Source organism: Ixodes scapularis, unplaced genomic scaffold (assembly GCF_016920785.2).
Source record: "Ixodes scapularis isolate PalLabHiFi unplaced genomic scaffold, ASM1692078v2 PGA_scaffold2__306_contigs__length_199485367, whole genome shotgun sequence".
Classification (NCBI taxonomy): domain Eukaryota; kingdom Metazoa; phylum Arthropoda; class Arachnida; order Ixodida; family Ixodidae; genus Ixodes; species Ixodes scapularis.
This window is the reverse complement of record NW_024609857.1, coordinates 193,509,098-193,535,364: the sequence shown is the minus strand read 5'-3', so window position 1 is coordinate 193,535,364 and position 26,267 is coordinate 193,509,098. Positions and strand designations below refer to the sequence as shown.

The following is a 26,267-nucleotide window of genomic DNA, read 5'->3' as shown; positions in this document are numbered from 1 at the left end:
TTCTGAGAGGATAAGCCGAGAAAATCCCCGTTCTGAGCGACGGGCGATGGGTGCGGCAGCAGCGACCTCGTGACTTACAGGTATCTTCAGCTCCTATCGCGTAATCTGACCCATTTTTGACTCTCGCCAAGCCTAGCCCCTCGGGGGTAGGTTTTACGGAGCTGCAAGGCTGCGCCCTCGCAGTCACCGAATTTGAGCTGTCGAAGTTCTTTGGTTTAGCCCGTGGCAAAGTAAACGCATACTTGAGAGCTGCGATCCATAACCGCACCCAATGAAGAAACGTTTCATAGATATTATCGGTTGATCAAGAAGCTCAACACACATACGCGAGATGTGGTGATTTGAATATGTAAGGATGACTTACATTTACACAAAACATTCCATCTTCAAGAAAAAAAAAAAAAAAGAACACAGGTTATCACGTTCAAACCTACGTCAAATTGGGATCGATGGAAAAGAAAACAATGTACCAGGCGCGGGCATCTTGTAGAAGGTCTCTGTTTTCTAGCAGTGAGCAGAAATAATTGAAGAACTTTAGCAGACTATGTTTTCACGCCACGCTATATTTAGCGAGAGCTCGCGCTGCGACTTCGATGCATTCTCCGATGCGCATGCCTGAAGTGCCAGCGGGCCTTTGAAAACGATTTACTAAAATGCCCTGTTGTGTGCCTAACTCGCACAACATGATGGCCAGCAAAATGTATGAAATTCATATTTACAGATTCCCAACAACCACCTGAGGTAAGAGGGCATCAAGGGTAAATTCAATATTAGAAAGTTTTAGTGGGTCTCTTTTAGCCACTTCGTTAACCGTACGGTCCTACCCTACAACGAAATGTAAGCAAGACTCGTTGTTTACATTCTTTATCGAGTACGGCTATGGAGCGGAAAAGACAATATTAAACCCCTTTTTGGCAAGTCTAGCGTGTCGTGGTATGGTTCAACGTTGCTTGTATTGGTACCATAGCACGGGCCGCCACTTCGAAGTATTTGTGGTGTCTCAAAGAAACTAAAGCAAAAGCAGACACTTTTTTTTTTAACGTGACACAGAATTGTATCTAACATTGTGAAAAACTTTTAGGTACCCTACGCCATAGGCGTAGACTACGGGGGGGCATCGGGGCTCGTGACCCCCGGGCCATGATTCTGACCGACATGCTGTTTCGCGCCATGGAACGAGCTTCTAGTAGTGGCATGTAAACAAAATAACGCCCACGTTGCCTTTATTGACAAAATACATGAAAAATGGAATCCCAGCGTGCTTACGTTAGCTTCAATCTCCAGTTCTGGCGAAAAGCTAACGCGCGGCACTCCCCCCATCGCCCCGGGAAAATGGAAAGTCTACTCCGCTGCCCTACGCCACGCAGTTAGCACGAACAAACTATCGGCGGTGTTTCCTACTTTTTTTTTTTCTTGTTAGAAGTGAATGATGTTTAGGAAACTGTTAATGCGGGTATCCAACCTTAGCGGTAGATTTTAGTGCGAGCCAATACATTGCTGGGGAAAATAGCAAAAAGCGCCGATGTCGTGTTTTCGCTAACAGTGTCGCGTAATGTACAGTACGCATACTGCTGCACAATCAACGCTAAAGCGCGAGACACATGCGCGAAAAATCCATCCGATCCGACGTCCGATCCGGCAGTACGACTGCCTGATTCGAAAAATTTTGTCGCTTCAGACGTCGGATCGGCGATCCGACGTGCGTCCAACGCGCCAGATAGTTTCGCACGACGGACGGATTGTCGGATGCGCCCAGCCAATGACAGCACAGCTAGCGTGAACGTCATGATGACGTACTGGGTCTGGCAGGACGAATAAGAAAACGGGACGGGCGATGGGAAGCCGGACGCGTGGAGATCCCGCTGACCCATTCGAAATAGATGGCCGCGGCAGAGAATGCACGCGCCAGCGACAACGAGCTCCTAACTTCGCTCGTGCTAGCTAAACCGTCAATCTGGGACCAGAGGTCCATGAACGCGAACCTCCGCTGGAGTGCTGGGATCTCCTGGGCGGAGCCAAACGGATTGTCGTGTCGCATGCAAGGTCGGAACCGTGTGTCTCAAACTGCCGCGTGCGGCGATTCGGAGCGGCGTTCGGACTGTCGGATCGGACGCCGGATCGGACGAATCTGCCGTCCATGTGTCTCGCGCTTAAGCTAACGGAGTGAATCAGTAAATTTAGTGGCCCCCATAAAAAGTGGTGTTATTTTGTTTGGTTTTTTTATGGTTGAAAGGTTGTTATTTTTATACAAGCAATTCCGTAAAGAGTGCTTCCATTGGGCACCAACTTTCGAGGCATCAATTTGTTCTTATACACTAAATTCTGCATGGCCCTTGCGTAAAAATGTCAATATTGCGTTCGTGCTAGCTGTTTCACGCACAGTAAGAAGACCAGTTCATTGCTCGAACATTTAAACAAGGCCTTTCTTACGCCAAATAGACATTTTGCGAGTACGCTCTATTACTGGGGGTTCATACAATAATCTACGTTGTTTATATGGAGGAAAGAAAGTGGTGGTGAGGGGAGGGGAATTGAATACAAAAGACGACTCTAGGGAACCTCGAAGTTTGTAAATATTTCGCACAACCTCTAATGTTGAGTTAATTAAATCACTTTCGGTTTGTCTGTTTCAGAATTTGATAACAGTCGTGCTAAAGGCCAAGATGAACGAAAAGTAAGATGCCCCTGTTTATTTGAGCAAGAAGCGTGTATATACGAGATAGAACTGAGAAAGCATACGAGTGTAACCGTAGCAATCTCCGACCAAGCCTGAACCTCACTTTTTCTGAAACCACGGAGATGACTGCTTTTGACGACTTGAAGAAGCAAGCCAAAGCCGTTAATAAGTGTGACTCGTTGTCAGCTGTGATAATCAAGGCGCTGCGACGATTTCTTGAAACCTTTCATCTCTTAAAACAAGGAGTGTAATAAATCCATTGCCATATTGTGCTTAATTGCTCTGATTTTGTAGCGGTATGCATGCATTACGTGACACTTTTAGCCCGAACGCGACATCGCCGCTTTTTACTATTTCTGCCAGCAACATGTATTGTCTAGCACTGAGCTCTGCCACTTAGGTTGGATAGTTCCATAACAGTTTTCTAAACATCATTCACTTCTAAAAAAACAAAATGAGAAAGACCGGCGATAGTTTGTCCGTGCTAACTGTGCGGCAGTATACCGAAAATCTGTTAGCAATAACAAATTGCAAACGCGTTTCATGTTAAAAAGAATCGGCTACATTTGATTCTTTTTTTATTGCTTTAAAATACTTTAAAAGGGCAGCACGTGCTATAGCACCGATTTAAGCAGCGTTGAACTATAACACGACATGCCTCGATAGCCGCACTCGATAAAGAATGCTCACAGAAAGGTTATAGCCTATATATTGCTGTAGGGTACGGTTATCCAAGAGCTGAAGACGATCCACTAAAATTTTTTAGTATCGACACACACCATTGTTGCCTTCTCACCTCATGTGGTTGTTGGGATGCGTAAATATAAATGTCATCTACATTCGTTGGCCATCATATAGTGCGAGCTACGCACACAATAATATGTGCTCGCTGCTCGAAAACAGACCTTCTACAAGATGCCCGCGCCTGGTACATAGTTTTCTTTTCCATCGATCCCAATTTGAGGCAAGTTCGTTATCAGCCGTTTTTTTTTTTTTTTTTTTTTTTGAAGATGGAATGTTTTGTGAAGATGTATGTCATCCTTACATATTCAAGTCACCACATCTCGCGCATGTGTTTTGAGCTCCTTGATCAACCGAGAATATTTATGAAACATTCCTTCAATGGGTGCGGGGATGCATCGCAGCTCCCAAGTATGCGTTTACTTTGCCACGGGCTAAAACAAAGAACTTCGACAGCTCAAATTCGGTGACTGCGAGGGCGCAGCCTTGCAGCTCTGTAAAACCTACACCCGACGGGCTAGGCTTGGCGAGAGCCAAAAAAATAGGGCAGATTTCGCGATAGGAGCTGAAGATACCTGTAAGTCACGAGGTCGCTGCTGCCGCACCCATCGCCCGTCGCTCAGAAAGAGGATTTTCTCGGCTTATCTTCTCAGAAGAAGCCGGCGCAAAGGGGACCTTTCCTCTCGCCTCCCGGTGCTACAATACAAGAAAGAAAGAGGGCGAGGAGGACTTTACGCCAGGCGGAAGAATATTTCTGCAGGTCCCCCTTTAAGGAAGAAAGAAGTGTCCGGACGACGAATACTTCTTTCAAAGAAGTGTCCGCCGTCTTTTTGTCTCAAGAGTGTTATTCTTTCTGCCGTCTTCGTCTACTGTTGTCTATGATACGTGATGAGTGTGAAGTATCGGCCATAGATGTGGAAATGACGTGGTACAGGTGACGCAACCCTTGAAAAAAAATTGTTTTCTTTCTTCAGATAGATTTCGCGCCCAGACAAACGCTTCAGGACGTCTTTCAAGTTGGCTAAATGTTCTTCCGGCGTCCTACCGGTAATATGGGCGTCATCTAAGTAGCAACTAAGGCCTTTCAGGCTTTTCAGCATTGTGTCCATGATTCTCTGAAAAATGGCTGGTGCCGAGGAGACCCCGAACGGTAACCTGTTAACTACAAAAAGTCCCTAATGTGTGTATAAGGTCATGTACTTTCTCGATGCTTCAGACATAACCACCTGGCGGTAAGCCTGGTTAAGGTCAATCTTAGAAAACTCCCGACCTCCCGCAAGTGCTGCGAAGAGGGCGTCGACCCTTGGTAGCGTATAGCGATCAGTGTTAAGGAAAGGAATCACTGTGGTTTTGTAGTACCCGCACAACCTTCTCACACCGCCTTTCATCACTACCGCTACGACCAGCGTCGTATAGTCACTAGCGGCGACCTGTGAGATGACGCCCATGCCTTGCATCCTCTTTAGTTCAGCCTCAAGAGCAGGTTGTAAGGCAAACGGGCCGTTCAAACGGCACGTAAGCTTTTGTGAGCGACAGTTCTGCACCTTCTTCGGTGATAGTTCCCAGCTCGTTTTTGAACGGACTCCAGCACTTGTGTAGGAGCGCGCTTAACGTTGCACGTTGTTCACTAGCGGCGGATCATCTGACCTTACCATGCTGTTCAGCCCAAAAATGCGGTTCCAATCCAATCTGAGAAGCTTGCAGCTACTGCAGACCTAGCAGCAGCGTTGCCTTTTCTCTCGTGATGTAGATGAGAAGCTGGGCCTTCTGATGAGTGTACTGCACTCCGACGCGGGGATCTCCAATGTGATGGGCGAAGTAGCCATTGAACGTGCGTAGCTTGAGCGTCATTACCGTGACCTTTCTCGTCGGTGATATATATTACGGAGCTGCTGCTCCGGCATAAGACAAACCGTTACCCCTGTCGCCAAATCAATTTATAAAGGAACTTTCTACATCCGCACAATGACTTTTACTGATTCCAGACCAGACGTGGCCATTTCTTTCATGCAAACTGGGTTTTGTAGAGGACCCATGGTGCTAGACCCTCTTACGCGGCGTCCACTTCAATTTATTGTTTTGTCAAATGGCGTACTCTTTGAATATGACCCTTTTCATTGCACTTGAAACAAATATCCGCCATATGCAGGCATGACCGGCTTGCACGTTTTTGCTGATCCACATCGATAGCAGTCTCTCTGCTATGGCTGAACACGAGCGCCGTCACCTTAACAATAGTAGCGCGCTGCAGGCTGTACCTATACAACAGGTAGTATACTTTTGTTTCACAAAAGTGCAAAAAGGATATTTTTAGTAAATTCACTAGGTACACGAAGAGCATACTTTTAGTGTATTGCTTTTTATTAAGCCTTCAGTAATTCGATTGCACCTCAGAGGAAGCAATTTTATTGAAAAATTAAAATAACAAATCGTGTTTCCACCGAGAGGAAATAAGAATGCGGTAGTCCAGCAAAAGTGCAAGTTCACTAAGTAAAAATAAAGAAAATGAATATTATAAATAAAACAAAATTATTAGTAAACGTGGTATTGAAGTGAATCCCATAAGCTAAACAATCGATATTAGCACGCATTATATTTTTTCTTTCTATCTATGGAAACCTCTTGAGGCACTCGGAACGAAGGCGAAACAGAATATACCTGCATCTTGTAACTAGTGTGACGTCTGAAGAAAAGCAATGGCTCAGGTACGACGCCCATAGCTACCTTCAGCCAGGTTGCCGCCTGCTGACCGGTGAAACCTAGTGAAGCCAATTACCGACACGCTCTCCGACATGCACGTGTTGCACGTGCGTGAAAGTGTGTGCAACGATACCAAGAAAAGAAACAGAGCCTGTTGCATGGTCAAGCTGAGCCCTTCTTAATTGAGTACGTGTCATTTACATCGATATAATAGGAGTGTCCCCTCTCGAGGCGAAGAAGCACGAGTGAGGCGTCCAGCGACCAGCATTAGCAATACAGAAATCAGGAAAGAAGACACTTCAATGATACACTAGTCTTTCAAATGACTCACAAGAGCTGTCGCACCAGCGCAATGTGAAAGTGTCTTGCTAACGACAGATGTGTTTTGTCTGCCGAAATCTCTAATGATGAATTCCACTCGTAGATCCGGAGCGCTTTCCAAAATTCGCGAGGGCGGCAAAATTCCGCTTCGTGGGACATGCTCCGAATCGACGAGGGGAAAATAAACTTGCATTTTTGGAGCGACCTCCCCCACACCCCTCCCTACCGCTTCCCCCTCCGCCGTTCAAAATGGCCGCTGCTCGAACTTGACAAGCCCACCAACGCCTCAGCCGACTGATCTTTCCGACGACCAGTGGCGACTGTCACTGGTTAGCTGCAGAAATAACACGCGACACAGGCCGGGCTAAATTATACGTACCACGGCGCCCATGTCACAAATCACGAATACGTCCGCGTTCGGCACCGTCACATACCTTTCGGCCGCCTCGAAGCGGCGGGGCACGGACAGCGATTGCCAGCGGTGGAGTTCAGATTTCGTGTACACCTTTAATAAACACAGAGGTAACAAACCATCCCTTGCGCGATCGTTGCCTAATCACTTCTTGTTTTATTTCACGGGAAAACGCCGGCGGAATGCAGTGTAAAAACGTAAACAATCATTGGCTGCAGAATGAACAGGCCTAACCTTGCGTGTGCCTCCCGCTTTTCTGTCGTTCTTCCTCTCATGATCACAGATGTCAGCGCTTACGATTTAGCACGCTCTACAGACCAGGCTTTGTATCCCTGATCTACGCGAGGTAGAAGCGTTCGAGCCGTCACAATCCCGTGTAAACAACCGACGCACCCGCACAGATCCAACTCGACGGCCCGACCGGCCCGCCGACCTCTCCAACCTCGCCGCGCATGCGCACTGCTGATTTAGACGGAAATCACGTGGGCCGCTCTTTTAACTTCCGGAGAGATCTGTGAAATCCCGTAGAGCAAGTTCAGCGGGGTTTGATGCATTCCGGTGGAGCGGGCGCTGCCAGAGATCTACGAGAGGAAAAGACCAACTCGAGCCAGATCTGCGAGCGGAATATGCGCGCTCCAAATGGAGCGCTTTTGGAGCGCTCGAGATCTGCGAGCGGAATTCACCATAAGAAAACGACGGTCATGAAGAGATGTCGGAACGAACCGTGGTGTCAGGACGTCGTGTGACACCATAATGTTACGTTTCGTGGCCTGACACGCTCACGCCATGTGTCACCGTGACTTCGTGTGAAACCACTGACTTCGTGACGTCGCGGTGTCACGTGACGTCATGATTACACGTGACACCATGTCATTGTGTGACATCGCGATAATTAAACGGATTACGCTAGCCTTGTTATGCGGACGAGGATCGAGGAGTAGAAAATGTGTTGCGTATGAGCTGAGCGCAAGCTGTGAGGGTGTGTTACGTCACGGCGTCATCACACGGCGTCTTGATGTCAGGCGCCATCTCGGTGTCGCATGATATTGTGGCGTCACAGAGTCGCGCTGTGTCATGTGGCGTAAGAGTGGACGCCATGATTTTCAAATATTTAGGGATCTTACGTGTCAGACCAACGAAAGGCATCTGGCACGCCCCAGCAGAAAAGTGGGGAATTATTTCGGCAATCTTGGGATCTTTTGACATTAGAAGGCTCGGTTACAAGGAGCCTTCCCCAAGAAAAAACCCTCCGTCCAATTGCGGGCACTTCGGTTGGGATTCGAACACGCCAACGGGGGATCTGTAGGCGGTCTCTTTGCCTCGAAGCCACCGAGGCGGCTACGTAACAATTGCACGTGACACCACGGGGCCACGTTGCTTTACGGTGTTAGGGACATTATGCCGTGACTTTTTTCTTTTGCCAGGAAAAGTCTCTATTTGAGGCGAAAGGCACATTGTATCTCGAGTAGCAGCTGTGGGTATAAAGAAAAGCATGAGCTAATATTGAATTTCTTCGAAAATAGTTTTACCTCTTTATCGGCACAATGTCTCCTTGTGTATTTTTTTGAAACGCTTAAAAAGAGCCAACCATTGGGATTTATAACTGATTTACAGCAAATGACGAGGCACCGATAATGTCGAAGCACAGAAATAGGTTTTTCTTTGTGTCTATTGATTTTTCATTTCCAAATTTATTCTTATGTTGCCGTTCAGTGGCTTCTTTCGTAAGTCTTATTGATTGGTCTCCTTGGGTTCTGCGGGAAAATTGACACACAAGTATGTTCATGAAAAGTTCGACCCATCTTCATATAAATGCGGTAACTGTAAGAAACAGACGTGCTGAAGTGGAAAACAAATATATAAGTGTCGTGGCCAATCAGGAGTGGTGAACATTGCCAAATATTTCTATATCGAGGAATAACAGGATTAATACCGCCTCGGAGGCTCAAGTGTTGAATGTAAGGGTCTCTTAAAAGGATCACTGCAGGTCCCGCTTCCTTCAAAAGACCCATGAAGCACCATTTCAATTTCTTGATTGTTAAAAGAATGAAAGTGAATATAAAAGAAATCCCGTACAAGCATGCGCATAGAAACAGTTTAAAAGATATAGATGTATACAATCCGAAAACCTCTTTCTCCAGAATACATTCATACATAACATTGTACTTCTTGACGCGAAAGAGGTTAGTCAGGTCAGAAACCCAAATATGAGTAAGGCAGACTGCTACAATGAGGTTACAGCATCAAGAACAAGTGTTCAGTATGCGTGGTCGCTAAACTACACAGGGTAGTTTAAGTTGCAATCAAACACGGGTGTCGGGGTGAGTATTTCTATTTTCCTAAAACAATTACATGGTTTGGCCCCTATATCGCGATGAACAAAACCATACCTTAAGACTTCTTTTCCCACAAAAATTGTGAACAGCAACAAGGTGATATTCTACGTATACGCTGCTTGATTTTCGTACCCAGTTCTGACAGTTGTTATTAATAGTTAAAAATAAAAAAAAACGTAGCATTTTTTGTTAATTTATGACGCATTGCTATTTTTTCCTTTAAACTAAACTGCTTCGGCATATAACATGCCAAACTTGGCGTCTCTCACGTCTTCGAGGCATATTTGGAGCCTCGTATATTAGGAATCCTTAAACATTTTGCTTATTATATATTACATGCCTGTAGGCCTGCATATATGCTCTCGGCTGATATCTCTCTAGTTTAATTTATTGTCACGCAATATTATATTAAGTTTTAAATGTCCCCAAAGACTAAATTTAGCCACAACTTCAGTCCTCGTTATTAAAAGACAATTCCGTATTCCTTTCTTACATCTTTATATTGTTGCGAGTTATGTTAACTTTTGGTTCTGTGCCCATAATTAAAGTTCCTCCTTTTTTGTATGTTTAGTAGAAATGCTCAAACACAGAGAGATGATTACGAATCGCCAAAAGGGCCGTTTCGCCAGTTCGCTTTATTGAAATGCCTTTTAGCATTAAAATGCCAAGGGCAAATGGGTCGGAAGCATTTGGGCGGTGAAAGGACGACGTAAAATGGCAGTTGAGAGGGGAAAGGGGAGAGAGTTGAGTAAAGGCCAGTGGCAATGCATGTTTCTTTTTTTCTTTTAACAAGGCGGGAGAAAGAAAGAGGGAGGTGGGATTTTAATTAGGACACTCATGTCGATCTTCATATTTTTCTTTCTGTCAGTGAGAATATATAGTATTTTTTACATCTCATCTCGTCAGTATTTCTCTGCTGTTAAAAGTGTCAAAAGTGCCAGGTTTGTTTTTTAATCGATATATACATGTATTTATATCTCAGCCTACCCAACGGCTTGGGTATGATTCAGTTCAAAATAAAATTAACGTGGGCGAATACATAACGTTTTAACTTGCTACTACACCTGACAATTGCACCCACTTATGTTCACTTACCAGCCACGCAAGTTTTAGTTTTGTTTTGCCTCGATTTGTTATAGACTGGGATGGGCTTTCTCGCGATATTTCTAACCAAGATTCTGCTGGTGCATTAGTTTCTGCTTTGTTTTCTATTTCATTTTTTAACTATTTTGTATTTTGACATATTTTTCTTTTGTCTGTATTTCCACTTTGCGACGATTCATCTGATGAAATTAGCATCATTTCAAATATATAAAAAAATAATTAAAACAATACCACGAGCTCTGCAAACAAGTCTTTGCGTGTCCACTGCTCCAGTTTTTTTTTATATTTTATATTGTTTGTGATGAGCTTTTTCATGTCTCTCGTTCAAAAGATTTGATTAAGTCTACTTACGGTGCTCGACATAAAAATAAGAGAAATCGAAATGAACGTTTTCGCTTTGTAAAAAACACCTCGACGACAATCTGCTGAGGTTTACTTGCACGCCTGGCTGAAAACTACGCGTGCTGCGTTAGTAGGTTGAACTCAAGTCTGTGACCAAGTGTTAATATTTAAACATGATACGATCAGGTACGTTACGAATCTTCGGTGGTGGACTCAACACGGCTCCGAGGATATTCCTGTCAGCTTATTTCCTTCAGAAAACCTTCCGTGATTCTTTCTGAAAATGAGGCTGCGTTCCTCCAGTCAAGAATAAATTACGTTGCCTAGTGTGCTTTTACTCACAATGACGTGATGCTTGGATGGCAAATGTGTTCATATGTGCGTTGAAAAACAGATTACCATACTTTGCTCCCATTTTTTGGGCACTTGTTTGTCGAATGGACTTGAGTTGCTATAATTAGTTTCGCCTAGACGCGGCCGAGCCCACGAGCTGATGGCACCAATCACGCAGCGTCAAAATTGCACCATCAGATTTCCATGTTCTTTTTTATAGCCTCCTCTATACTCACAAAGCCTGGCAGCTCGACAACGGAGCCGTAGAGTGCCAGGTCGCAGATTTAAAGAGCGAGGATCTGGTAGCATAGAGCATCAAAGAGCCATTTCTCGGGGAACCTGGACGTCAGCGCACAGCTTTTGCAGTGGCGAGGACCCGAAACACACTTTTTCACTCGAGAGAACTGTGTTTCGGCGTCGTCACGTGGCTCTCTTCTCACCCTTTGTCTGCCACTCCACCTTTTTCATTTCGGCGCCGCTTCTCGTAGTGATCTGTCAGGCTCTGTCAGTATATAGGAGGCTATGTCTTTGTTCATCATGTTTTGTACGTGTCCTGTCATTGCTGAACCAATAATAAATAAAACAGGTCCATTGACTTGCGCCCTTGACGCCGGTTGATTGGACTTATTGGCTGGTAGCGTCGGCTGCGTCTGGACCTAAGCCGAAACGAAGTATAGTACCGCTTTTTCCACTCGTATTTATATATTGTCTTCGCCCGCGCTTACTGAGCTGTTTATTTCCACCATGTGCAACATTTACCTACTGGTCTGAATTTTGGACCCTAGTAGAGTTACACAAAGCCCTCCGAATCTGCGCTATCTTTGAGTCGCAGAGTGAGGCTGGATGAAGTTCCGAATTCTGCACTGGCTCTGCATATTTGCGTGTGCAAAGTTCGACTCGTGCCGACTTGGTAAGTTCTCTCAGATCACTGATCGGTAGAAGCGGTCGAAGAGGACGTCGTCGTCCTCCATCTTCCTGAGAATCCTGTCCCACTCCTGAGGCTGCAACGAGGCCATGCCGTAAGCGCGCTTGGCCGAGTACTCCGCTTTCCAGACGGGCTCGGCTTCGGGGCTGGCGTTGGCCTCCGTCAAGTTCATGATGTACGTTTCGTGGTCCAGCACCATCTGCGGGAAAGTCTCGGATAAGCGCTGCCTTTCCACTCAACGCTCACGTCCTCGGTGAGCTGACTGTTTTTTGTTTTCTATATGTTCGCGCAATAGAGATAGCTTAGAGTTTAGCTTTGAATGTACGCGAATCCTATTTATCTTTAGAGACACGTTTGACTTATACAACGTATTTTTAAGCAATAATCGCGTATCGCAGCCACGAGGAACCATGCATGCACCGCGAGTTCAAAAGGCGCGAGTTGCTCTATTAATTTCTGAAATTGACGCATGGGACATTCTATGCACTGTATGGCTGTGAGGTAGGCAGGTTATTTTGTTTTTAACATAAGCTATTTTACAATAAAGTTCGCTAATATAGGCACTTTAGGTCTCACCCTCTCCCAGCTGCACGGGAAACAAGAACAGCGACTGAAACCCCCAATGCCGCTTGCTTTTGTGAACCGCAGTCTGATTCTATACGCCGTGCTAAGTGGCTTCAATGTAGAATGGGTACAGATGAACCGTGACTTTAGTCGAGGTAGATAAACAGCTAGTAGCACGCCGAATCGTCACAAATTATGGACACCAAAAACACAAACAAATACTACGGAAAAGCTGTACTCGCAACGTACATAGAAGAGTTGCAAATATCGCAAAAGCATCATGTACGCTCGTCATTGCTCCCGCAACGTCTAGCATGTGGAATGTACGATGCTGCACGACCATCCGAGAAGTTTGTTAGAACACTAGTACTTACCCACGTGCTGTTGGGATAGTTTCCATCGATAGTGTACACACGGAAGGCTGGATGCCCCGAATTGAAAGTGGTGACGCTGGGTGCCAGGTACGCCACGCCTATGGCCCGCTTGGCGTCTGTCGGGTCGTAGAAGAGCTCGAGTTCGTCCATGTGTGTGTGTCCGAAGAACTGGCCGCGAACGGTGTCCTCGAACCTGCGGTCCGAATACCAACAAAGTTTATTCAAGAACCGCATGCAACAATTTTTTTTCGGGCCAGCAAGAACAAAAACAAAAAAACATAAAAAAAAAACAGTCGTGCTTGTGGGCGGAACATGGTATTCAGCAAATGCAGTGAGAAGTTGCAGCTCGAAAACTGGAAGCAAGGAAAATATTAAAAAATCAACATAATATTTAAGCAATCTATGTCCCAGCTCCATGTTTTTAAACCTCGTTTTACCCTCAAGTGATAAATTTTAAACAACGGATTGGCAATGTATTTTATAACATGGCACGAAGTACGCGCGAACCTATCTCCCGTAATTTGTATACATTTCTGGCATAAAGACTCGCTCCCGTTATCTGTCAATTTTTTTTAAGGAGACAAATAAACTATTTAATAATGTTTTACTCTGTGGACATCGCACGTCTAGTTTCGGTTTCGCCACACGTTTAGTTTCGGTTTCGCCTCCGGCGTCTGGCAACTAGAGCCTGCTGAGGTATGCCGCCGGAGGGCGCGGGCGTTTGAGTAAACAGTTTCGAGTTACACTCTCGGGATCGGAGAGACACGCCCGCACCGGGGCCAGCGCGCTCATGTATTGCTGTACCTTGTGTAGTCAAGTATAATAAATAGTTTTATGTACCGGACATCTCCACTACATAATTGGTGACCCGGAGTTCCGGACACACACCTCGGTCACACGACCCCAAGCAACCACCGGTGAGCAAACATGACTTCCACCAACGGTTCCGCGGCTGACACGGCCGCCCAGGCACCGCTTTCCCCCACCGTCTCCACCGTCGCTCTCAAACTTCCGTGCTTCTGGCCGGCGGACCCAGCCCTCTGGTTTGCGCAAGTTGAAGCCCAATTTGCGACGAGACGTATAACCTCCCAACAAACGAAATTTCACCACGTAATCGCCGCCCTCAACCCAACGGAAGCGGCGGAGGTGCGCGACATCATACTCTCTCCCCCGGCCGACCAGCCATTCGACCGGCTGAAACTCGAGCTCGTCCGCCGCACCACCCTCTCCGAGCAGAAGCGCCTGCAACAGCTCCTGACTGCGGAGGACCTGGGGGACCGAAAACCGTCCCAGTTACTCCGCGGGATGCGCCAGCTGCTCGGGGAGAAAGCTTCGACGGTCGACGACTCGCTCCTTCGGCAGTTGTTTTTGCAGCGCCTACCAGCTAATGTGTGCATGGTGTTGGCGGGTGCCGGAGACATGACGCTTGACGATCTCGCTGCCCTGGCGGATAGGGTAGTGGAAGTTGCGTCACCCAGCATCTCTGCCATCGACAGCTCGGTTCAAGCGCTTCCAGCGTCAAACGAAGTAAAGAACCTGGTTTCCTTCACGGAATTCAGAGCCTTGCGCGACGAGGTCCAGCGCATCTCGCAGTCACTTGCAACCCTGGAAAAACCACGGCCGAGACGCCCTCGCTCCTTTTCTCGCCCTCGTGGGTCGTCGCGCGCGCCTGAGAGTACTGGAGTTTGCTGGTACCACCACCGCTTTGGCGACAACGTCACCAAGTGCGTCCTGCCCTGCGCTCAGCAGGGAAACACCCGGGCCACGCACTGAAAGCGGCCGGTGCCCTTGGCCTCCCGGCGCGCCGCTTTTCTCCATCTTCCACCTGCCCAACTAGCCAAAATGAGCAGCGGGGGGGAGCCTTCAATGAACAGTTCTCATAACAAAATTAATTTGAAGAGTGAACATTTGGTGCCATCCCAAACGCAAATTTAACCTGGAAAATTGCCTCACATATCAGGAGTGCCTTCTCAACCACGCCTATTTTATGTTGTGGACAAAGTATCCAAGACCCGCTTTCTGGTGGACACAGGTGCAGAGGTCAGCGCAATCCCAGCTTCCCGTGTCGATCGTCTGAGGCGCCCAAGCTACAACTTGCAAGCTGTGAATGCTACAAAAATTGCAACTTACGGCCAGCGCTCTCAGACGATGGACATCGGTCTACGCCGAACTTTTCGCTGGGTTTTCTTGGTTGCCGACGTCAGTCACGCCATCCTCGGAGCTGATTTCTTCCGCCACTTCGGTCTCCTCGTTGACATGCGCAACACCCGGCTACGAAATGCCACAACGCTCCTGTCCGTGCACGGCATCGCAGAGGCCACGGGGGCGGTGACTTCAACACTACTTCGACCGCACGTCAAGTCAGACTTCGAGGATTTGCTGCGTGAGTTTTCTTCCCTGACGTCTCCAGTGACCACTCGCCCCATAAAGCACAACATCACGCACCACATCATCACGTCGGGACCACCCGTTCATGCACGCCCTCGCCGACTACCACCTGAGCGACTGAACGTGGCTCGGCGAGAGTTCGAGCACATGCTTGAACTCGGAATCGTGCGACCGTCCTCCAGCCCATGGTCGTCCCCACTGCATATGGTCCCCAAGTCCACCCCTGGAGATTGGCGTCCTTGCGGTGACTACCGTTCCCTCAACCGAGTGACCCAACCAGACCGCTACCCTGTGCCCCACCTGCACGACTTCGTAGCCACTCTTCACGGAGCAACGGTGTTCTCTAAGGTGGACCTTGTCAAAGCCTACCACCAAATACCAGTGGAAGAAGCTGACATCGCAAAAACGGCCATCACAACGCCGTTTGGGTTGTTTGAGTACACCCGAATGCCCTTCGGACTTCGGAACGCGTCGCAGACTTTCCAGAGCTTTATCGACGAGATAACACGGGGCCTGGATTTCTGCTACGCGTATGTCGATGACATTCTCGTCGCCAGCAGTTCTGCCGAAGAACATGCAAAACATCTGCGACAACTCTTCGCTCGCCTCGAAGAATATGGTGTACTCATCAACCCACACAAATGTCAGTTTGGTGCTAGTGAAATTAATTTTCTGGGACATCGCATCAACTCCGACGGTCTTCGCCCGCTCGGGGATAAGGTGCAAGCAATTCGGGATTACCCTCAGCCACTTAACAAACGAAAACTTCGGGAATATCTGGGATTGATTAACTTCCACCGAAGATTCCTCCCAGGTTGCGCACGCACACTGCAGCCTCTGAACAATCTCCTGTCATCCCCGGGACCGAACACCGCTCCGTTGGAGTGGACGGACCAGGCCCAGGCCTCGTTCGTGCAGATCAAGGAAGACCTGGCGGCAGCTGCGCTCCTCGTCCTCCCTCAACCAGATGCAGCTACACGCCTCATGGTGGACGCATCTGATGGCGGCGTTGGCGCGGTGTTACAGCAGCTTGTTGGTGAGACTTGGCAGTCTCTGGCATTTTTCTCCAAGTCCCTGTCACCTGCGGAAACTCGCTACAGCACCTACGGACGCGAGCTGCTGGCAGTCTACATGGCGGTCAAGTACTTCCGCCACTTCTTAGAGGGACGGTCATTTCACATCATGACAGATCACAAGCCCCTGATCCACGCCTTCACCATCAAAACGGATGGGCTCTCCCCAAGAGAAGTTCGACATCTGGCGTTCATATCGGAGTTCTGCACCGACATCCGCCATGTAAAGGGAACTGAAAACACCGCAGCTGACACTCTCTCACGCGCCAACGTGGGCAGCCTTACGTCCGCTACTCCCATTGATTTTGACAAGATGGCAACGCTTCGGAAAGAAGATGAAGAGCTCAGAGATCTACGTGCTTCTTCAGCCACGCTAATTTTTCAAGACGTGCCCCTACCGGCATGCACTCAGCTCCTCACATGCGACATTTCCACTGGCACCGCGCGCCCGTTCGTGCCGAAGTCCTTTCGACGCTCAGTGTTCGACTCTCTGCATAACCTTTCCCATCCCGGAATCGGCGCCACACAAGCATTGGTGAAAGCCCGATATGTGTGGCCGGGCATGAACACGGACATTCGAGATTGGGCTCGCTCATGCACCCAGTGTCAACGCTCTAAAGTGCAGCGTCACACTGTTTCTCCGCTCTCTCCATTCCTGCCGTCCGATGCCCGGTTCAGCGAGGTTCACATTGAGATTGTGGGACCTCTGCCACCCTCACAAGACTGTTCCTACATACTCACTTGTGTGGATCGCTTCACCCGCTGGCCGGAGGCTATCCCCCTGCGAGACATGTCCGCGGAAACCGTCGCTAAGGCGTTTCTGCAGACGTGGATTGCGCGCTTTGGTACACCTTCTAAGGTCACAACCGACCGTGGTCGTCAGTTCGAATCTGCCCTCTTCAGAGAGTTCCGAACGCTCTTGGGAACACATCGGATTCGCACCACCGCCTATCACCCCGCAGCTAACGGCCTGGTCGAGCGGATGCACCGGCACATGAAGGCATCAATCACCGCTTACGGCGAGCCCTCACGCTGGACCGAAGTGCTGCCACTCGTCCTCCTGGGCATGCGCACAACACTCAAGAGTGACCTGCAGTGCACCAGCGCTGAGTTGCTCTACGGCACTACCCTGCGGCTCCCCGGTCGATTTGTTGCAGCCAACGTAGACGAGCAGCTTCCAGATCCCCTCCAGTACGTGTCACGCTTACGGACAATCATGGACAGCCTCCGTCCGACACCAACCCGTGCTAAGCAGAGTCCTACCGTGTACCTGTTTAAGGAACTTGACACTTGTACCCATATATTCATGCGCCGCGATGCTGTGAGAAAACCCCTCCAGCCGCCGTACGACGGCCCGTTTAAAGTCATTCGTCGTGGTACGAAACACTACACAATCGAAGTGCGCGGACGATCAGGAGTGGTTTCGGTGGATCGACTAAAGCCGGCTCACCTCGAGCATTCAATAACCACTCCAACTAGTGCGCCGGCGAGAAATTCTGCAGACTCTCCGACGACGCGTGGTGGACGAAGGGTTCGTCAACCCGTACGATTTGTGCCGTAACAATTTGTGCATGTATTAATTTAATTTCTCAACATTTCTGGAAGGGGGAGTAGTGTGGACATCGCACGTCTAGTTTCGGTTTCGCCACACGTTTAGTTTCGGTTTCGCCTCCGGCGTCTGGCAACTAGAGCCTGCTGAGGTATGCCGCCGGAGGGCGCGGGCGTTTGAGTAAACAGTTTCGAGTTACACTTTCGGGATCGGAGAGACACGCCCGCACCGGGGCCAACGCGCTCATGTATTGCTGTACCTTGTGTAGTCAAGTATAATAAATAGTTTCATGTACCGGACATCTCCACTACAACTCAAATGTTTACCCAGCTGTGCCTTTCGCACAACAAAATATTTAATGCTCTTATTTTATCCTTTCCTAATTCATTGTCTCATATCCTACCATGCACCGCATATCGTAGGATATATGTTATTGTATAAAATATAGTACCTAACCTTTACATACTTTTTAGGATATGCCCTATTCCCAGTTATATCATGCGGGAAGATGGACTCTTCCAGCGCCAGGTGCTCCTCGCGACGCATCGACACATAAGGTGCTGTACGTAAACGGTACAAGATGCCAGATGAAACTCGAAGAAGCTCAGTGGCATTCTCCTGTGGGAACTCCAAGATAGGTGCCCATGAAAACAAATGCCCGGCTGTGGTGTTGCACGCATATATTCTAGGAATATAAAGTAGGCCATAATTTAAACGTCAGTGCCCTCTTGTGGCTTGAGAACCAGTTTCGCTTTCGACAAACTAATGACGGTCACGAAGATGTGTTTCGTCGGGCAGCGTCCCTTTGACACACCAATGGCATAAAAAATGTGTTCTTTGACTATCGCATAATTTTTTTTCATTTGTTTTAGTTTTGAGTGAGGACATAACAACTGACGAGAACAAAGCGGCCTCTAACAAGCTCCAGAATAAATGTCCGCCATAAAAAAGTTCTGGCACCCAACTCGCGAACTTGTTCGAAGAGCTTGATTGAACCACAGTCCGGAGTAATAATAATAATATTTGTGTGGTGAGTATGTTTAGACATCATGAAGTTAGTGAGCCTCAAAAGCGCCTGGTGTCTCAGCTGCAGATGACAAATTTATACAGTTCACTTCAACCGCTAGCCTCGGGTCTCTAACTTACACCACGCAGTAGTGATGCACGACAACTTGCAAGTAACATGCTCATACAGATCCACAGGCAGGGGCGGGGATTGAACTCAGGATCCCAGAGTCCTGCAGTGCGAACTCCACGCGCCTCAAGCACAGCCGCTGTATGTAATTTCTCTAGGCGCGTTGTACTGACGCCTAGAACGCAAACGCCATATTTATTTCTTTGGAACGCCGAAAAAAGACACCGCCCTTCACGATCGCATTAGGCGTTTGGTTGCGAGGCCAGCTGGCGTTGTTTTTGGTGCTGTCTCGCCAACGGCACTTTGACTTCACTTCTATGGGTCCACCTTCCAGCACAACCAAAAGAGCACATCAAATTAGAAATGCCTGGCGATCAAACAGGGAATGAAAATAGCCTCGTCCGGGCTGGGAACAAAATGCGCTATTTTTTTGCAGCCTGCATATTATTAGGCGGTAGTTTCTCTTTCCCACAGCAGCTCGGTGGGGTCGCAGTCACCGCATTCCTCTTACAGCGGTTGAACGCGATCTGGCAAGACACCTTAATTTCACCGTGTAGGCCTTCACTCATTGGGCTCCGGGGTTGAACGGGATGAATATCAATACTAGCTAGAGCTGCAGTTCTTGAGGCCGCCTGCCTGCCGAAACTTCGGCAGAACACTTCTTCGTCTTCTCAAAAAACAAATTTCTATAAACAATCCTCTACTTTTCGTAAGCATGAAGTATTTCAATCAGCGCACTACTGCTTTTTCATATGAGTGCATTGGCATACATTTGTAATCCCAGTGGTCAAAACATTTGTTCTGGATGGTTCAGGCAGTACTTAGAGGGATGGCACTGTCGCGACCCTAGGCGGTAGAAAATCTCCCATTGATTCTAAATCGAAAGCTAATACCGTAAGGAATGCCGCTGTCTAGCCCGGCCGAGAAACAGCATGGTCAACTCGCAAATGCAACCGACGCGAAAAATTAACGCAACAAAGATAACAGCCTTGCGGACGGCTGCGAACGCTTGACGCATTATCAGTCAAGCTCAGCGAGATCCAGCCATTCATTACTGCACCTAGGGTACCTCAATGTCCTTCTGTGTAGAGAGATGCCACCCTTTGCAGTATCCGATGCCGACAGCACGCGCTCACGGGGAAAATACAAAGAAATCGACGAAAACAAAATGTCGCCAAAGCACAGTCAGCGCCACAAACGCGAGCAGGGACACGCTGTTTCTCGCGCTTCTGAACAAAAAAGAAAAATAAACGTGCGGAGCAAAATGGCCAGATACCACTACCCTAAGCAAAGCGCACATGAAGGCACCCTAACTGCACCAAGAGCAGCAGCGCCGCGCATATCACCTACACGCGTAGCCTCGTGAGCTCTCCTTGCCGAGCTGCGCCAGCCTCAACACTACCATGTATTCTAGTCCACTGTAGCAGCACTGAAATCAGCGGCCCTTAGAAGCAAAAGGCGTCGGGGCACTCGCTCCTGGTGCGTGTTTCGCGCGTTCCGCAGAAATGGTTGGCAGAACGTTCGAGAAACTCGAAGTCTAAATTTGATCAAATGTCCTAGAACAGTTCACAGTAGTTTTCGGTAGGCGATGTCGAAGCGCCGCTCAGTGCTTTTTTGGCGATACAGTCTAACGCGAAGAAATGAAAACCACGCTTACCTAGAAATTATCCTGTGGTAGTTTTCGCTCCAGACCTGAAGGCAGTCGTCCATTCCAGGTGGGATGTGACCGATGATATGAACCTGCACCATTGCACAAGAGGTTAAGACTCTCACGAATGAGATCCTACATTATTTTTGTTTTCTTTCCTCGTCATGGAGTTTAGCATATCTATTCCTAGCCTACGGACACTAAGTCTCTGTACATGCTATAAATTGTAAATAACTTTTGGTTATAAACATCATTCCATAAGTGCATATTATAAGATCATTGCTATCCTCCAAAAGATAGATTTTATCGGTGCCGATTGGGCTATATCATTGCATCGTAACCGATTGAGGGGCAACCATATATAAGAATCTAAAATTCAGAGTTGGTAAGTCAGAGTAGGTATTTGTTGCATTTAAGCTTGTTCGACTTTCTTTTATATCGTTTCTGGTGTGGCACCTTCAACGTCTTTGGTTGAAAAACTATGAATAACATTCATACACGAAATAAATTCAGTAAACTCCAGTTCTTATGTTTTTGTAATAATATTTACTCTTGTGAAAGTTTTTGCATGAGTGATCGAAACCAAATCGGCGACATTTTATATTTTAACAAAATATAACGCCCGCTTGCCAGAAATAAAGTTTTAGCAGATCGTTAACCTGTTGGGGTTTTCATTCAAGCAAACGGCATTCAGGACGCCAATTCTGATGCACTCTTTGAATTGAGTGATTGGAAACACCAACGAGTGCGCCATAATCTGGTTCTGCATTTTGGCAGTTCGTTTTTAAGAAAAATTGAAGACTATTTTTCGGGTTTTATTTTCTACCTCAAATTCGGAGTTTGTCGGAGCTTTTTTTTTTTTGTAGGCCTACAAAATATTGAGTTTTCTTTGGTATACAGGGTATACCTTGGGTATAAATTTCATTCGAACATATTTTTTTTTAAGTTGGTGGGAGACAAGTTCCGCCTTTAGAGTGTACTTATCAGGCTCAGCGGACATTAGGGGACAGAAATAAATAGTCATGCTAAGTTAACTAATTAACTAAAACTTGCGTATTATTTTGAAATTATTGGTTTTAGGGTTCATGTTGGAATATCCAGTGTTGACGGCTAACACAATTAGAGTTCAAACCAATTAAAAAACATATCGGTAATGCTTTTCTAGGTAAAATCGATCAAATTACGCATTTTTTCGCTTCATCTAAAACTTTACAAAGAGGGCGCATCTAGCCTTACACACAATGACGCTTGGGAGAATGACGTAGTCATTTAGGTCACGTCGTCACTTGTGACATCGGCGCACCTACTAAGGACACGCAGCAGCGATACTGACGACATGATTTCGACGACGCCGTCAGTCTTCCACGCTCCACTGTGGGCTGGCAACGCCCTTTTTGAAGCAGTTTTTACATCAGGCGAAAGAACTCGAATATGTATCTGTTAATATCTCAAAAATCGTAAGATTTTCGCAAATAATTTTTTTTTCACTTCATTTGGGCTTCAAATATAATTTCTGTAAATATTGAAATTATAATATTACCCCTAAGAGCAATCATTAAAAAGCTACTATAGTGATTTAGTTGATTTGACAAGTCACCATGAGAATTATCCCCTCGTCTAATGTTAACCGAGCCTGATAAAGGAAAAACTGACTTAGGGTGCCTCAACACTCTAGGCCACCCTAGTCTGACTCTCATCTACCATATTTTATTTTTAGTCTGTTCGAATAAAAATTAAACACCTTGTTTAGTGTCATTGGTATAGGTAGAGGAAAGTTGAAGGCAAATGTACCGAAACAATTCTTTTATAGACGACTCAATAAAAGCCGTGTTTACATTGTATCGTCTTAATTAATTTGTCAGAACTAGGGGCATGTAGTGGAGATGTCCGGTGCATAAGACTATTTATTATACTTGACGACACAAGGTACAGCAATACATGACCGCGTTGGCCCCAGTGCGGGCGTGTCTCTCTGATCCCGAAAGTGTAACTCGAAACTGTTTACTCAAACGCCCGCGCCCTCCGGCGCCTAAGCAGGCTCTAGTTGCCAGACGCCGAAGGCGAAACTGAAACTAAACGTGTGGCGAAACTGAAACTATGCCCACACTGCTCCCCCTTCCAGAAATGTTGAAAAAATATCATAATACATGCACAAATGGTTGCGGCACGAATCGTACGGGTTGACGAACCCTTCGTCCACCACGCGTCGTCGGAGAGTCTGCAGAATTTCTCGCCGGCGCACTAGTTGGAGTGGTTATTGAATGCTCGACGTGAGCCGGCTTTAATTGATACACCGAAACCACTTCCGATCGTCCACGCACTTCGATTTTGTAGTGCTTCGTGCCACGACGAAGGACTTAAACGGGCCGTCGTACGGCGGATGGAGAGGCTTTCTCACAGCATCGCGACGCAGGAATATATGGGTACAAGTGTCAGGTTCCTTGAACCGGTACACGGGAGGACTCCCTTTAGCACGGGTTGGTGTCGGACGAAGGTAGTACTGTAAAGCAACTCAGCGCTGGTGCACTGCAGGTCGCTCTTGAGTGCTGTGCGCGTGCCCAGGAGGACCAGCGGCAGCACCTCGGTCCAGCGCGAGGGCTCGCCGTAAGCGGTGATTGATGCCTTCAGCTGCCGGTGCATCCGCTTCACCAGGCCGTTAGCTGCGGGTCGATAGGTGGTGGTGCGAGTCCGATGTGTTCCCAAGAGCGTTAGGAACTCTCTGAAGAGGGCAGACTCGAACTGGCGACCACGGTCGGTTGTGATCTTAGAAGGTGTACCAAAGCGCGCAATCCACGTCTGCTTAAACTCCTTAACGACGGTTTCCGCGGACATATCTCGCAGAAGGAAAGCCTCCGGCTAGCGGGTGAAGCGATCCACAGGAGTATGTAGGAGCAGTCTTGTGAGGGTGGCAGAGGTCCCACAATCTCAATGTGAACCTCGCTGAACCGGGCATCGGACGGCAGGAATGGAGAGAGCGGAGAAACAGTGTGACGCTGCACTTTAGAGCGTTGACACTGGGTGCATGTGCGAGCCCAATCTCGAATGTCCGTGTTCATGCCCGGCCACACATATCGGGCTTTCACCAATGCTTGTGTGGCGCGGATTCCGGGATGGGAGAGGTTATGCAGAGAGTCGAACACTGAGCGTCGAAAGAACTTCGGCACGAACGGGCGCGCGGTGCCAGTGGAAATGTCGCATGTGAGGAGCTGAGTGCACGCCGGTAGGGGCACGTCTTGAAAAATTAGCGTGGCTGAAGAAGCACGTAGATCTCTGAGCTCTTCATCTTCTTTCCGAAGCGTTGCCATCTTGTTAAAATCAATGGGAGTAGCGGACGTAAGGCTGCCCACGTTGGAGCGTGAGAGTGTGTCAGTTACGGTGTTCTCAGTCCCCTTTACATGGCGGATGTCGGTGCAGAACTCCGATATAAACGCCGGATGTCGAACTTCTCTTGGGGAGAGCCCATCTGTTTTGGTGGTGAAGGCGTGAATCAGGGGCTTGTGATCTGTCATGATGTGAAATGACCGTCCCTCTAAGAAGTGGCGGAAGTACTTGACTGCCATGTAGACTGCCAGCAGCTCACGTCCGTAGGTGCTGTAGCGAGTTTCTGAAGGTGACAGGGACTTCGAGAAAAATGCCAGAGACTGCCAAGTCTCACCAACAAACTGCTGCAACACTGCGGCAACGCCGCCATCAGATGCGTCCACCATGAGGCGTGTAGCTGCATCTGGTTGAGGGTGGGCGAGGTGCACAGCTGCCGCCAGGTCTTCCTTGATCTGCACGAACAAGGCCTGGGCCTGGTCCGTCCACTCCAACGGAGCGGTGTTTGGTCCCGGGGATGACAGAAGATTGTTCAGAGGCTGCAGTGGGCGTGCGCAACCTGGGAGGAATCTTCGGTGAAAGTTAATCAATCCCAGAAATTGCCGAAGTTTTCGTTTGTTGCCTGGCTGAGGGTAATCCAGAATTGCTTGCACCTTATCACCGAGCAGGCGAAGACCGTCGGAGTTGATGCGATGTCCCAGAAAATTAATTTCACTAGCACCAAACTGGCACTTGTCTGGGTTGATGAGTACACCATATTCTTCGAGGCGAGTGAAGAGCTGTCGCAGGTGTGTTGCATGTTCTTCGGCAGAAGTGCTGGCGACGAGAATGTCATCGACATACGCGTAGCAGAAATCCAGGCCTCGTGCTATCTCGTCGATAAACCTCTGGAAAGTCTGCGACGCGTTTCGAAGTCCGAAGGGCATCCGGGTGTACTCAAACAACCCAAACGGTGTAGTGATGGCCGTTTTTGCGATGTCAGCTTCTTCTACTGGTATTTGGTGGTAGGCTTTGACAAGGTCCACTTTAGAGAACACCGTTGCTCCGTGAAAAGTGGCTACGAAGTCGTAAAGGTGGAGCACAGGGTAGCGGACTGGTTGGGTCACTTGGTTGAGGGGGCGGTAGTCACCGCAAGGACGCCAATCTCCAGGGGTGGACTTGGGGACCATATGCAGTGGGGACGACCATCGGCTGGAGGAAGGTCGCACAATGCCGAGCTCAAGCATGTGCTCGAACTCTCGCCGAGCCACGTTCAGTCGCTCAGGTGGTAGTTGGCGAGGGCGTGCATGAACGGGTGGTCCCGACGTGATGATGTGGTGCGTGATGTTGTGCTTGATGGGGCGAGTTGTGGTCACTGGGAACGTCAGGGAAGAAAACTCACGCAGCAAATCCTCGAAGTCTTACTTGACTTGCGGTCGAAGTAGTGTCGAAGTCACCGCCCCCGTGGCTTCCGCGATGCCGTGCACGGACAGAAGCGTTGTGGCATCTTGTAGCCGGGTGTTTCGCATGTCAACGAAAAGACCGAAATGGCGGAGAAAATCAGCTCCGAGGATGGCGTGACTGACGTCGGTAACCAAGAATATTCAGCGAAACGTTCGGCGTAGACCGATGTCCATCGTCAGAGAGCGCTGGCCGTACGTTGCAATTTTCATAGCATTCACAGCTTGCAAGTTGTAGCTTGGGAGCCTCCGACGATCAACATGGGAAGCTTGGATTGCACTGACCTCTAAACCTTTGTCCACCAGAAAGCGGATCTTGGATACTTTGTCCACAACATAAAATAGGCGTGGTTGAGAAGGCACTAGTGATATGTGCGACAATTTTTCATGTTGAATTGGCGTTTGGGATGGCACCAAGTCGTCTCTCTTCAAATTAATTTTTTTATTATGGGAACTGTTCATTGAAGGCTCCCCCCGCTGCTTATTTTGGCTAGTTGGGCAGGTGCAAGATGGAGAAAAGCGGCGCCTGGATTTCAGGAGCACCGGCCGCTTTCAGTGCGTGGCCCGGGTGTTTCCCTGTTGAGCGCAGGGTGGGACGCACTTCGTGGCTTTGTCGCCAAAGCGGTGGTGCTACCAGCAAACTCCAGTACTCTCAAGCGTGCGCGACGATCGACGAGGGCGAGAAAAGAGGCGAGGGCGTCTCGGCCGTGGCTTTTCCAGCGTTGCAAGTGACTGCGCGATGCGCAGGACTTCGTCGCACAGGGCTCTGAATTCCGTGAAGGAAACCGGGTTCATTACTTCGTTAGAGGCTGGAAGCGCTTGAACCGAGCTGTCGATGGCAGAGATGCTGGGTGACGCAACTTCCACTACCCTATCCGCCAGGGCAGC

The 26,267-nt window shown here is 48.2% G+C and overlaps 1 protein-coding gene across 1 annotated transcript in view; it reads right to left on the bottom strand.

Moving 5' to 3' along the window:
- The window catches only part of LOC8030131 (sphingomyelin phosphodiesterase-like), a 163,506-nt gene that overhangs the window by 47,900 nt on the left and 89,339 nt on the right, over positions 1-26,267 (bottom strand). Inside the window, exons 9-11 of the mRNA XM_040208974.2 lie at positions 20,632-20,714; positions 12,830-13,022; positions 11,903-12,090 (exon numbers count right to left, since the gene is read on the bottom strand). Of these exons, the coding sequence (XP_040064908.1) occupies positions 11,903-12,090; positions 12,830-13,022; positions 20,632-20,714 (464 nt within the window). The remainder of the gene's footprint in view (positions 1-11,902; positions 12,091-12,829; positions 13,023-20,631; positions 20,715-26,267) is intronic.